Here is a 14,921-nt window from a genome sequence, read left to right as displayed (position 1 = left end):
GGTTAAAAGTTCTAAAATTTAAAAAAAAAAAAAAATTCTGAAAGCATTCCCACTAAAGCATGAATTTTATGCAACCAAGTCTTAGACCCCAGCATTCTGATTATGGGAAACAGAGCTAATAACCTTGTATGATAGATCTATTTTTAAGGTATAATTTATACATCATAATAGTCATCCTTTAACGTGTACAACTTACTTTTCAGTATCTTTTCAGAAAACGATGCAACCACCAATTCCAGAACATTTTCTATGTCTCTATTATTAACAATTAGTAACTGCTATTAACTGAAATATTTGGAATCGAATTATTTTTGCCAATGTATTCAAGCCTTTAGTTATTTCTCTATTACGTTACTTAACCCATAAACCACAACTCAATAATTTTGAACAGTAACTTGCCAATGGATACCATTAAAAACTGACAGAATACTCCAGACTTATTTTATGGAGAATACCTTTCATTAAAAGAAATCAGTAATTCACCAGGAGACACAACTGAATATTTTATGACCCAGGTTTAAAAACCAGACAGTTGCTAAGCCAATTCCTTCCTACCAACAGCAGCAACCAGTGGACTGACTGTGCAGTTGTGCCTCCCTGTTTTAGTGCTGGACAGTATACTTACCATCTACTTAGATGATAAATCATCCACACACACGAATTCAAAATATGGATATGAATAGTTGGCTAAGAAAACTTGGCATGTGCAGAATTCTACTTAAGAATTTAGAAAAGGAGGCGCCTGGGAGGCTCAGTGGGTTATAGCCTCTGCCTTCGGCTCAGGTCATGATCCGGGGTCATGGGATCGATCCAGCCCCACATCAGGCTCTCTGCTTCCTCCTCTCTCTCTCTCTGCCTGCTTGTGATCTCTGTCAAATAAATAAATAAAATCTTAAAAAAAAAAAAAAGAATTTAGAAAAGACTGCAAAAAGCTGGGTAAAAGTAAAATCAGACACACTCCCAGGCTCTAAAGCCTTTTACAGTCCCTTAAAATTTCTACTACTGCAATTACAGACAACCCCAATGAGAAAAAATAAGCAAAGCTAGCTTTCGGCTTTTATTAGTTTATCTCTTAAAACTAGTAAGTAATGTAACAAGTGCAAGTGGAAAATATTTTCAAATGTCTGGGGGAAAAAAAGCTTAAAAAAATAACGTCAAAAGCTCCTCTAAGGGACGCCTGGGTGGCTCAGTTGGTTGGACCACTGCCTTCGGCTTGAGTCATGATCCTGGAGTCCCGGGATAGAGTCCCACACATCGGGCTCCCAGCTCCACGGGGAGTCTGCTTCTCTCTCTGACCTTCTCCTCGCTCATGCTCTCTCTCACTGTCTCTCTCTCAAATAAATAAATAAAATCTTTAAAAAAAAAAAAAAAGCTCCTCTAAATCAACATTTTGGAATGCTGATTCCAGATTTTCTTTTTTTTTTTAATTTTTTTTTTTTAAGATTTTATTTTATTTATTTGAGAGAGGGAGACAGTGAGAGAGAGCATGAGCGAGGAGAAGGTCAGAGGGAGAAGCAGACTCCCCATGGAGCTGGGAGCCGGATGTGGGACTCGATCCCGGGACTCCAGGATCACGCCCTGAGCCGGAGGCAGTCGTTTAACCAACTGCGCCACCCAGGCGTCCCGTGATTCCAGATTTTCTGCACTCATACCATATACATAGTTTTTTGATGAAAAGAACCATACTATAGACATTTTCTTTTAAGATTTCATTTATTTATTTGACAGAGAGAGATCACAAGTAGGCAGAGCGGCAGGCAGAGAGAGAGAGAGAGAGAGAGAGAGGAGGAAGCAGGCTCCCTGCTGAGCAGAGAGCCCGATGCGGGACTCGATCCCAGGACCCTGAGATCATGACCTGAGCCGAAGGCAGCGGCTTAACCCACTGAGCCACCCAGGCGCCCCCATACTATAGACATTTTATCCAGGATTTTTACCTTAGGAGAGTTAAATGAAAATTCTGTTTTTCGTTGCTACATTTGTAGAGCTCAGAGGAGTGCCTGGCACATGGATAGTACTCAGTTTATCTCCTTCTTTAGAACATCTCAATAGCATCCTACTACACGAATGCCCCATGGTTCAATTAGCTCCGGGCTGATAGTCTTTACATTTCAAACTTTCCCTATTAAGACAACCATATCTCAAATTGATTACCATCTGCCCGGATTTCTCCCTTAGGCCTGAAACTTAAAATGACGATTGCATTTCCACGTCTAAGTAATAGCCCAAGTTTCACAGCCCAAACTGGACCTTTTTAGTATCTTCCCCCGGAGAAGCCCCCCTCCAAAACTTCGTTTTTTCTCTTCCCCACCATCACGTACCCACTTACGCAACCCCAAACCCACATTCTCCATTCATCAACCAATCCCACTAGTTCCACCTTCGAAATTTCTCCTGGTATTTGTTTCCCTCCATACCAACCTCGATCCAAGCAATTACATCTTGTTTCGATTAATACAAAAATATTCTTGGTTCCTTTCTTGCCTCCTGTAATCTATTCTCCACAGAGGAGAGCAACTTCATTAAAAGCCAACTTTAGATCAGGTCATTCCTCCGCTTAAAAACCTTTCAAACATTCCTCAAAAACACTCAGAATAAACCCCAAACTCCATACCTTTACCTGTGAAATTCCGTAAGCCTCCTGCCCACCCATCTCACCGGGCCACATCCGTAACACAGAACCAGGCGCCCAAAACGGCGCGGCCACGTGTTCACCGAAACACGCGCCTCCCAGGCCCAAAGCCCTCTGCTGATTTTCAGAGAAAACGGCTCCCACGCGACCCTGAGCAGTGTCGTCCTCCCCTTCGTCTTTCCTTGTCCTCTCCTGTCCAACACAAGCCTTGCCCCTCCAACGGTTCAATCTGCAACTTACCTTAAAGATGGCGTAGCCGACGGACGTTTCGAATAGCACCAACATGGTGAGGCCGGGTCAGGGGGCTGCGCGGCCCGCCGCGGCTCTATACCAACGAAAACACACCAAACTTTCGGCCCCCAAAGGCCTGCAAGGCCGCAACAAGCCGCGCACAAATGCGCACGCCTTCTCGCGAAGAACCAGACCACGCTGTCCAAACGTTCCAAACTCGACTGTGTGTAGAACGCCGGAACGCGCTCCTCCTTCTCCAAGGCTTCTGGGGTATGACGTCACTTCCGACAGGTAACGGGACGTCGCTTCCGGTTTGTTCCCGCCGACCGGGTGGGAAGGGGGAGGGGGAAAAAAAGGGGAAAGGAAGAAAATGTCGCGAGACTTCTTAGGGACTAAAGCGAGCTTTTAAGCGGTACGGAAAGCTAAAGGGGAAAAACTTTGCTTTTTATTATTTTTTAAAATTCCTGTATGTGATATATTTTACCATGTGAGAAATGCGGAGTTGTTTCGTGCGTTTGCCCAAAGCATCTGAAATTTGGGAAATGCTAGCCCCTTAATTTTACTCGCTGGATGGCGCTGCCCTGCAGTGAGGTTCTCAGGATGACACCATGACTATCCCTGTACGTGCGAGCAGGGCTGGCCGTTCTCTTCTCTCTGGCCAAACTGGTTTTTAGCACCGATGTCTTTCATGTATATGAAGGCCTCTCCCATTTTTGCTGCAGTGATTCCTAGGGTAGCTATTTAGGCTTTACGTCCTAGTCTTAGTGGAATTGGCTTTTCTGGGACTTTTCAGTTTGAATGACTGACTTAAATACCTCAATTATTCCACAAGCCTGACTTTCAATGGGAGCGAAGTTTCCTTCCTCACTTCCCAGGCCTTATATGCGTATTGTCTGTAAACATTAAGTTGCAACCTGCTGAAAGTTTTGAAATACTAAGTAACTTGATTTTTTTTCAAGCAGCTCTGAAACCTAGGATCTAGAGGAATGAAAATCCTGGACTGAATAACAGAAAAGATGAACATGGGGGAAAAATCAAGGGGTGGGGGAATCTAGGGTACTGACCAGAGCATAGTTGATTATACCGGTAGGATTCGGCTTGGTCAGGGAGGCAAAAGAAACCAAAATGGCTTCACTGGGAAAAGAAGGGTAGGTGGGTGAAGTGGAAGCACGGTGTCTGTTTGTGGTATCATATCATTTAATAAGATACATCTTTTTTGGTCTAGTTTACTTTTTTTAAGATTTTGTTTTTTAAAGTAATCTCTACACCCAACATGGGGCTCAAACTTACAACCCCAGTATCAAAAGACGCATGCTCAACCGACTGAGCCATCCAGGTGCCCCTCTTCAAAATTTCTTAACCATTTAATGAATAAATGTTTGCAGGAAGTAAAATTCTTTTTCTTGCATCTAAAGCTTCCAACCTTTACTCAGAGAGAAATGAAACCACTTATTCACGGAGCACCCTCTTTACTGTGGCTTCTCCGAGAAGTTGTATTTGCACGTTGCCATTTATATAATCAGCTCAGTGCTGCTTTAGTGCGGGGTTCAGAGCTGACTCCGGATTTGGATTTGGATCTCGGCCAAATACAGTAATTGTCTGAAAATTCCCTGTTGCAAGAGAAAAATAAGAGATTTAATACTTGATTAAACGAAGTACTAGGTCAAGGGGACATAGCACAAAGAAATATGAGGAGAACATGGGAGAGTATAGATAACCCAGAAAAAGGACTTATAACTTCAGTAATGACTTAGCATGGTGAAATGGCAAAGATAAGAAACATGGGTCTTTGGTTCTCTCCCTACCCTCTAGCCCCAACCCTGACCTAGCTAGAATATAAGCTCCATGAAGTTTCACTGATGGATGCCCAGTACCAAGCTAGTATCTGGCTCATGTTAGGGACTCCTACATAAATACATAAATATGACTAGTGATGAGTGAATGAACGACTGTAATGGATAATGGGATGAAATTTCAAGGCACTAATACAGACTCCCTATACTTCTTGGGACCAACTGATATTAGCAAAAGATATCCTTTTGTTCTGAGACCTCCCATGTGCCTTGCAATAAAGGCAAAGAGATGCTTGGATCTTTCATGTCCTTCAAGTAGTAAACATCTTTTATGTAGTCAACAGATATGAGTGTTTACTCTCTGTCAAACATTCTTTTTTTTTTTTAAAGATTTTATTTATTTATTTGACAGAGAGAGATTACAAGTAGGCAGAGAGGCAGGCAGAGAGAGAGAGAGGAGGAAGCAGGCTCCCTGCCGAGCAGAGAGCCCGATGCGGGACTCGATCCCAGGACCCTGAGATCATGACCTGAGCCGAAGGCAGCGGCTTAACCCACTGAGCCACCCAGGCGCCCCTCTGTCAAACATTCTTAAAGGCACTAAGGACATAAGAGTGAACAAAACATGGAAAAATCTCCACACTTCATGGAATTTATATTCTAGTGAGAGGAAACTAAATAAATAAATATCTAGTATAATAGAGAATACTAGGTGCTACAGAGAAAAAGAAAGCAGGATAGGGGAATAAGATATTCCTGGATGACCAGCAAATGCCTCATTGAGTTGACGTTTGAATAAATAACTTTAGGGAGCCAGCTCTCACAATATCTGGAGGAAAATTATTTCAGGCAAAGAGAACAGTTTATTTAAAGACACCCAAGCAAGAGTGTGCCTGGTATGTTCTCAGAACAGTATGACCAATATGACCAGTATGATAGTCCTGACTAATAACTGACCCCATTTAAAATTAATGAATTAACATGTTTATCAATGTAACAATTAGTATTTGTTTTCAATGCTCGTCATATGATGTAATTCTCACAACAAACTTAGGCAACAAGTACTCTAATTATTACCCTCACTTGCCTTTTCAAAGAAGTTAAGAACCCATGATGACACAACCTCCTTCATGGTTTCCTTTAGGAATCCCCAGAGGCTGGGCCGTAGAGATTGTTTCTGTCATAGAATTATTGAGCTGCTGCCTGTCGCTCTGCATTCCGTTGCTCTGCTGTCTGCTAGTTAACGCTTTCTGGTGACAGCTGCCACATCACTGAACACAGGTGCTGCCCACACCATGGCCCATTTTCTGTACGACACCACCATCAAGGGTTCTTGTTCCTCTCCAAGTAGCAGGGAAGCAGCTTGGTGCTTCTTCACCTGTTCTTTTCTGAGACATATTTTCCTTTTGCCAAAGTCCTCTCCTTTAAGAGACCGTGGGTACTTGGAGTACTCTTTCTAGAGGCAGTTAGGACATGGGTTGGAAACAGGCTCAAATCTCAGGCCACCAATTCTAACAGCCATGCCTTCTTTCCTGCTCAATCTGGCTCATGCGACGAGATTCGGGTTGATTTCCTTTCATGAGCCTATTGTCATCTCTCCAGCCTGGCATTTTCTGAGGGTTTCCTGCCATCAGATCAGTACTTGAAGGAAAATATTTTCTTTTTTTAAAAGAATTTATTTTTAAGTAATCTCTACACCAAAAGTGGGGCTCAAACTCACAACCCTGAGATTAGGAGTCACACGCTCTATGGGCTGAGCCATGCAGGTGCCCCCTAAATGAAAATATTAATGACTTTCCCTTATTTGCCCTATGTACTGTAGATCCTATGTAAGAGCATGTTTCAATGGAGTTCCTGACTATTTTAGTTAAAAAGTTTCTTGAATTTAAAAAAAAAAAAATTTCCAGAACATTGAGACATAACAGTTTGGATAGCCTTCAGAGAGGGTAGCCTACCTAGGGAACACAGAAGTGATCTGTGTTCTGGGAAGTTGTGTCACCTAACTCTGAACAGCCCCCAAAAGTCTCATCTCTGACTAGTTAATTACCGTTATGCTCTTTCATAATTTTCTTTTTTCTTTCTTTAACGATTTTATTTATTCATTTGACAGAGATCATAGGTAGGCAGAGAAGCAGGCAGGGGGTGGGGAAGCAGTCACCCCACTGAGCAGAAAGCCTGATGTGGGGCTCCATCCCAGGACCCTGAGATCATGACCTGAGCCAAAGGCAGAGGCTCAACCCACTGAGCCACACAGGTGCCCCTCTTTCCTCATTTTCTTGTGAACTTGGACAAAATGAACAATCCTCGGGGCGCCTGGGTGGCTCAGTGGGTTAAGCCTCTGCCTTCAGCTCAGGTCAGGATCTCAGGGTCCTGGGATCGAGCCCCACATTGGGCTCTCTGCTCAGCGGGGAGCCTGCTTCCTCCTCTCTCTCTGCCTGCTTCTCTGCCTGCTTGTGATCTCTCTGTCAAATAAATAAATAAAATCTTAAAAAAAAAAAGAACAATCCTCTCTAAACTAATCAACTCTGGATTTCTGGTCAAAATTGAGTTTCTTACTTATAAGGCTAGGGTCCGGACCCTGAACGACATCCTGATATGGGCCTGAACAGACTGTTAGCTGGCCTCTAATCTTTGATGTTAGTACCTCAAGCCCACAAAGAGCTCAATGTAGCTTTTCCAAAAATAAGACTTATGCATGCTTAAAAATTCTAAAATACCAAAAGTTAACTCATTCATGGGATGCCTTGGTGGCTCATTTGGCTAAGCATCTGCCTTTGAGCCCCCATTGAGGTCCTGGCTGACCAGAAAGTCTGCTGCTCCCTTTCCCTCTGCCCCTCCCCCTGCTCATGCTCTCTCTCTCTCTCTCTCTCTCTCAAAAAAAAAAAGATAGCTCATTCATTTATATGTCTACTACATTCTAGACCCTATACTTTATTCTGGTTAAAGATACAGAATACATAATCCCTGCCCTCAAGTTGCTGCTGATTTGTGGGGAAAGCAGACTAGTACAACACAATTACAACACAGCAAAAGTAAGGCAGAGTCCGAATCTCAGCTTCACCTCTTACTACTTAACAGATCTTTAGGTCCCTGGGTAAATGATTTAACTTCTTGGCACTTTTCTTGTGTGTAAAATAGGAGTAACATCTACCTCACAGAGTTATTGTGACTATTAAGCAAGATAATATCTTTGTTGACCTTATTTAAGTGCTCAGTAAATGACAACGATTACCATGTAATTAAATTAAATTAAGACTGTAATTCAGGGGCGCCTGGGTGGCTCAGTCGTTAAGCGACCGCCTTCCCAGTGTCCTGGGATCCAGCCCCGCTTCGAGCTCTCTGCTCAGCTGGAAGCCTGCTTCTTCCTCTCCCAGTCCCCCTGCCTGTGTTCTCTCTGTCTGTCTGTCTCTCTCTCTCTGTGTCTAATAAATAAATAAAATCTTAAAAAAAGGAAAGGACTGTAATTCAAATAGACCAGAGGAGGGAGAGATCAAGAAGGAAACTAAAGAAATGTGGAACAAAATTGACATGCTTTCTTTCCACTAAGAGTAAACATGCAGGGGGGCCTTGGTGGCTCAGTGGGTTAAGCCTCTACCTTCGGCTCAGGTCATGATCCCAGGGTTCTGGGATGGAGCCCCCACATGGGGGGGGGGTCTCTGCTCAGCAGGGAGCCTGCTTCCCCCCTCTCTCTCTGCCTGCCTCTCAACCTACTTGTGATCTCTGTCAAATAAATAAATAAATAATTTTTTAAAAAGAGTAAACATGCGGGGCACCTGGGTGGCTCAGTGGGTTAAGCCGCTGCCTTCGGCTCAGGTCATGATCTCAGGGTCCTGGGATCGAGTCCTGCATCGGGCTTTCTGCTCTGCAGGGAGCCTGCTTCCCTCTCTCTCTCTCTGCCTGCCTCTCCGTCTACTTGTGATTTCTCTGTCAAATAAATAAATAAAATCTTTAAAAAAAAAAAAGAGTAAACATGCATATCACATCCTACAGATAGGAAATAAATACACACACACACACACACACGCCACTTGCCCCCCAAGAAAACAAACACAAAACAGAACACAACCAGATTTTAGTTGTAGATCCCTAGTTAAATGAAATCTTGCAATTTAATGTAAATTATCCTCTCAAACAAAAACAACTCCATCCCTCCCTTTTCCTATATTAATACCTGCAGACAGGGAAAAGCTCAATAGATGAGATATTCGTGTGAAAAAACTGCTATTTTTTTTCCTTCATTAAATAACGTTGGTAACCAAATCAAATGAGTATTTTCCTTTTAACACATGTCTGGTTCTTTTGTTTCATTTTGGTTTGTGATGAGCAAACCAAATACTAGCCCCTTTAATAACTTCCTTAGCAAGTACATTTTTTCCTAAATGACTTTCTCTTTTAGACTTCCTCAGCAGTTCTAGCGATTCCACTGGGAAGCCAGGTAGAGTTTACCTATCAGATCTCCACTGACTGCAGTGCCAGAGAAGGGTACCATGTGGGCTATTTTTACCTGGATGTAATCTTCTTAGCTCCTCAGTTCACTCTCCTGTGTAATAGCACTTCACTCGAAGTCTTTTTCTGTTTGATTCTCTTTCTAGTTTATGACCAGGTCTGGATGTAGTTCTGGTTTTGATTTGTGTACAATTGCTGGTGGCAGAAACATGGAATCTGGCATTTATTTGTTTGTTTGTTTATGATATAACCATTTGTTCTAGGCCAGATGGCAGACAGACACAGGGAGTCTGGTCATGGTTGGGTAGCAGAAGTCAGAAAGTCTGATTTTTTTTTAATTGAATACAGTTAATATACATGAGTATCTGTCTTTTTTAAAAAAATTTTTTTTGGTTATTTGTTGGTTTGTCTTTTTGTTTATTCTGTGAGTCATTATGAGCTTTAAATTTTCTATGTATCTGTGAATAGAAAACAACTCTTTGACATCTGGAACAGCCATAACCAGCTGGTGAATTTTATACTCTGTGTTTCCTTTCAGCCCTTGAATTGGAAGACTGTGGCTACTAGTTTTCTGTTTGTGCATAAATGAAGAAAATATTTTCCTTCACTGAAAGAGAAAGGTAGGGAGCCTTTGTAATGGTTCACTTATGTTTCTTTTTTTTTTTTAAAGATTTTATTTATTTACTTGACAGACAGAGATCACAAGTAGGCAGAGAGGCAGGCAGAGAGAGAGAGAGGGGGAAGCAGGATCCCCACTGAGCAGAGAGCCCAATGAGGGGCTCGATCCCAGGACCCTGGGATCCTGACCTGAGCCGAAGGCAGAGGCTTTAACCCACTGAGCCACCCAGGCGCCCCCTCTTTTTTTTTTTTTTTTTTAAGATTTTATTTATTTACTCGACAGGCAGATCACAAGTACGCAGAGAGGCAGGAAGAGAGAGAGAAGGAAGCAGGCTCCTTGCTGAGCAGATAGCCTGACGTGGGGCTCGATCCTAGGACCCTGGTATCATGACCTGAGCCAAAGGCAGAGGCTTTAACCCACTGAACCACCCAGGTGCCCCTCATTTATATTTCTGTGACTACCCACCTCTCTCTGAAAACCATTAAAAACTAATTGATCATAAAAATCTGTCATTTGGGGGCGCCTGGGTGGCTCAGTGGGTTAAAGCCTCTGCCTTCGGCTCAGGTCATGATCCCAGGGTACTGGGATCGAGCCCCGCATCGGGCTCTCTGCTCAGCAGGAAGCCTGCTTCCCCTCCCCACATCTGCCTGCCTCTCTACCTACTTGTGATCTCTGTCAAACAAATAAATAAAAAAAATTTGCATTTAGTGTCAGAGTAAGAACAATCTTGTGGAGGACTGTGTGCTCCCTAAACATGACAGATGGCTGTAAACTTTGCCGTTTGGTTAACTCTAGGCATATAGATTTAGAGAAGAGACAAGAGGACTTTAAAATGACTCATTTGGGGGGCACCTGGGTGGCTAAGCTAGTTAAGCATCTGATATGAGTTCAGGTCATGATCTCAGGGTCTTGGGATCGAACCCCATGTCAGGCTCCCTGCTCTGTAGGGAGACTGCTTGTCCCTCTCCCACTGTCCTTCCCCTGCTCCCCTGCTCACGTTCTCTCTCTCACTCAAGTAAATAAATAAAATCTCTTTAAAAAATGATTCATTTGGTTTATATAACAGCTACATGAATGAGCCTGAATGTGTGATAGAATGGGAATCTAGAGGACTTGATGTTTCTGACTTGTCTGGAGCTTCATGATCTCTCAAGAAATCTAAAGTGTTCTAGAAGCATGACTTTTTCTCTCTCCCTTTTTCAAAGGGAAATAGGAAAGCCTTATGGAAATATACAAATGAACTAAGCCAAGTTGGAGCAAAGCTTTATGATTGGACAAGATATTAATAAATCTTAAAGTTATGCCCCTAGTTTAGTCCATAGCCTGACTTAAAAGTATTACAAAACACAATGCATAATGACACAGGGAGAAATCCAGTTATAAAATTCTTCTGAAATTCCTAGCTTGCCCAAGATTTACATAAGATTCTTCTATTGTGTGAAATATTTTCTGAGTAAACATGCAGTAAACTTTTGCCCATTTCCAAAAATATATATAAATTAGATTATAACTTATCTAAAGTTTTTAAAAAAGATTTTATTTATTGATTTGTCAGAGAGAGAGAGAGAAAGAGAGAGAGCAAGCACACACAAGCAGGGGAGCAACAGGCAGAAGGAGAAGCAGGCTCTCCCTAGCAAGGAGGGAGCCTGTCTCAAGGCTCCATCCCAGGACCCCTAGAACATGACCTGAGCAGAAGGCAGAGGCTTAACCCACTGAACAACCCAGGTGTCCCCACTTATCTAAAGTTTAACAGAACTCTTATTTTGATTGGCTTATAAATATTAATGCTTATATGACTTATGTTCATATCTTGTCTTCTCTGATAAATCTTTAAAAAATGAAAAATTTTAAAATTAAATTAAAAATAAGATTTTAAAATATTGTTCTTACATTCAAACCTCAAATTCAAAATAGTAAAACAGTTACACCTAAACTTTATTTGGAGTTTCCTAGATAGCAATGGATGAACCACAAAGAAGTTTACTTTTATCTGGTTAAAGGAGATGATGCTAATCATAATTAAATATGTTTGGCATTCTCCAGATACGTAATTATTTCAGCATGAGTATGAAAGTTCTCTTGTTTCTCAAGCTCAAAATTACAAAGAACTGCTCAATAAAAGAAAAGTTCAGAGTTCCTGGGTGACTCAGTTGGTAGAATATGTAACCTTTGATCTTGGGGTTGTAAGTTTAAGCCCCATGTTGGGTGTAGCGATTACTTAAAAATAAAAATCTTAAAAGAAAAAGAAAACTCAATTTCTATAAAGTAATTATATATAATCAAGAAGTTATCAGTTATAGATAGATGTATGTTTCAGTAATAGTGTACTTACTTTTAAGTCAGCTAGAATACATTCATATTCACATACAAAGTGCATTAGTGTGCTAGTGTTGCTGTAGCAAATTACCACAAAGTTAGTGGCTTAAAACAGCACAGATTTTGTTATCTTATAGTTGTAGGTAAAAAACTGGCCTGGGGTATCTGGGTGGCTCAGGCATTAAGTGACTGCCTTCGGCTCAAGTCATGATCCCAGGGTCCTGGAATCAAGCCCCACATCAGGCTCCCTGCTCAGCAGAAAGCCTGCTTCTCCCTCTCCCCCTCCCCCTGCTTGTGTTCCCTCTCTCGCTGTGTCTCTTTCTGTCAAATAAGTTAAAAAAAAAAAAAAGTCTCACTGGGTTAAAATCAGTGCGTCAGCAGGACAGCTAGAGCTTGGAGGCTCCAGGGGAGAATCTGTTTCTTTGCCTTTTCCAGCTTCTGAAGGTTTCCCACATTCATGGCCCTGCTTCAGCTGTCACATCTCCTTCTCGGACTCTGGCTATCTTGCCTTCCTCTTTTAATTCTAAGGACTCTTGTATAATATTTGGCCCATCTGAATAATTCAGGATAACTCTACCATCTCAAGAGTCTTAATTGCATCTGCAAATTCCCTTTTGCCATGCATGGTAACATGTCCACGGGTTCTAGAGACTAGAAATGGACATTTTGGGGATGGGGGTGGGGGTTATTCTGGCTACCACAGAGAAGCACAATAACTCAAAATACTAATTACTCTTTTAAAAGAGAAGAGTGATTTTATTTCTAAATAATATGGTAATTTAAGAAAACAGCCATTTTTTTTTTTAAAGGAATGCATTCTGAAGTATGTGTGGATGAAATGACATGTCTGGGGTTGCCTTAAGAGAAATTCAGGAGAGAGAGAAGATGAGAGAGAGGAAGGAAGTGTGCAAAATCTTGATGCTTTTTGAATATGGATGATGTATATTTGGGGATGAGAAAATGTGGCTGAAGGAGGTATCATTTGAGTGCTGCTGAGTGGACGGGACTGATCCAAGTGAAGGGAACTAGGTAGGAAATAGGATTATCTTCTAGTCAGAGAGATCAGTATTCCTCACATTTAAACTTTTTAAGAAAGATTTTATTTATTTATTTGAAAGAGAGAAACACAGTGAGAGAGGGAACACAAGCAGGGGAAGTGAGAGAGGGAGACGCAGGCCTCCTGCTGAGCAGGGAGCCCATGCGGGGCTCCATCCCAGGATCCTGGGATCATGACCTGAGCTGAAGGCAGATGCTTAACAAATGAGCCACCCAGGTGCCCCTTAAATTCTTTTTAAGATAAAAAAAAAATTTTTTTAAAGAAATCTCTATACCCAATGTGGAGCTTGGGTTCACAGTCCCAAGATCAAAGAGTTGTATGTTCTACCAACTGAGCCAGCTGGGCCCCGCAGTGTTCCTCGCCTTTCAAAATGTTTTATATTTTATGATGCTTTGACGTCTTGGGACCTTAAGGACCCAGCAAGGAACTGCCCCTTCCAGAGTTAGCAAATTCCTGGAGATCGTCAAGGACTTACCTGGGAAAAGGTCTTTGATATGCAAACCAATGAATCTTGAGTCCACACCTCCTTTGGTCAGGTTCCTGCAGTTCAGGACCCTAACCTTCTGCCCTAAATCACTCCAGAGCCAGGTACTGGGCATCTGGGGACCACACCTATTGCCGAGAGCTCACAGAAGTCAAACTATCCAATCCTAAACTGCTCAGCTTGCTTACCCTGCCTCACCCGTTCCTTCCTGAGAAAACCAAAAGAAAAGTTTTTGCCTTCCCTCCTCCCAACCCCCTCTTGTCTGCCTCATGGTGGTTGCTGTTTGGTCTTCTGTGATGTGCTGAGTGCCTCCTGCTTCTAGGGATCCGTGAGTATAAAAACACTTGTTCCTTTATGACAGTTGCTGTGTCTCCATGTTTTACTGTACCTGATGAAAACAAGTCCCAAGCACAATTTAAAACAATCATGCCCTTCCTAAAATAAAACCAGCTGACGAGTTAGAGGAATACTCCAGAATGTAAGCTCAGTAAGAGTAGAGGTTTTATGTGTTTTGCTCACTGTTTACAGTAGGAAACAACTATAAGAACAAACAGACCAACAAACCTATGCGGCATCTACACAGTAACTGGGTCATGGGCTGGGGTGCATCTAAAATCTGTCCATGGAAAGAAGGTTAGTCCTGAGATGCAGTGGCAAAACATTTGGCAAAATTGTTGCCTGAGATTACTTGAGCAGCAGACTATGTGTCTACTGAGTCCTGGGGGAATAGAAAATAGAAACTTAATAGAGGTTATTTTTAACACTGTGTCCAAGATATTAAAAGAAAGAGATGAGATCAGGAAAGAATTCCCTCATGGATTTGTAAAAAGAAATACAAGGAAATAAAATCTAAAATTTGGAACCTTGCAGGTAAAAATTCTGACTGCTGCTACACCTCAATAATAAATTAGTTAAGAAAGGCTTTGAGCTGGGGCACCTGGGTGGCTCAGTCAGTTAAGTGTCTGACTCTGGACTTTGGCTCAGGTCTTGATCTCAGGGTTGTGAGATTGAGCCCTGTGTCTGGCTCTATGCTGGGTGTGGGTGTGGGGCCTGCTTAAGATTCTCTCCCTCTCCCTCTGCCCTCCCCTCCATGCATGCTCTCTCTCTTAAAACAAATCAAAACAAAACAAAAAACCCTATACTTTTAAAAAAAAGGGCTTTGAGTCTTTCCTCGTTCTTTTTCCCTTTTATTTTCTCTTCCTTCTTTTTTCTCTCTTTCTCTTACTGAACTATTCTATCTATCTAAAGTCATTAGATGAAGCTGGGAAACTAAGTGTCAGTATGGTATCATCTGGACAGAGGGTCAGAGCCTGCCTGGGTTAAAAAGGGTGTCCTGTGGAGGGGAGGCC

General features: G+C 42.2%; 1 protein-coding gene across 2 annotated transcripts in view; it reads right to left on the bottom strand.

Annotated features, from left to right (window-relative positions):
* Window positions 1-3,131, bottom strand: part of NOP58 (NOP58 ribonucleoprotein) — a 32,911-nt gene extending 29,780 nt beyond the window's left edge. Inside the window, exon 1 of one of the 2 annotated variants that reach the window (XM_044241327.1) lies at window positions 2,870-3,131. In XM_044241327.1, the coding sequence (XP_044097262.1) occupies window positions 2,870-2,914 (45 nt within the window). In that variant the 5' untranslated portion in view covers window positions 2,915-3,131. Of the gene's footprint in view, window positions 1-625; window positions 731-2,869 lie in introns of those variants that run through there. The other variant, XM_044241328.1, reaches the window with a different exon arrangement.
* Between the last annotated feature and the right edge of the window lie 11,790 nt (window positions 3,132-14,921).

This window comes from Neovison vison, chromosome 3 (genome assembly GCF_020171115.1).
Source record: "Neovison vison isolate M4711 chromosome 3, ASM_NN_V1, whole genome shotgun sequence".
Classification (NCBI taxonomy): domain Eukaryota; kingdom Metazoa; phylum Chordata; class Mammalia; order Carnivora; family Mustelidae; genus Neogale; species Neogale vison.
This window is presented reverse-complemented; position numbering and strand designations above follow the sequence as displayed.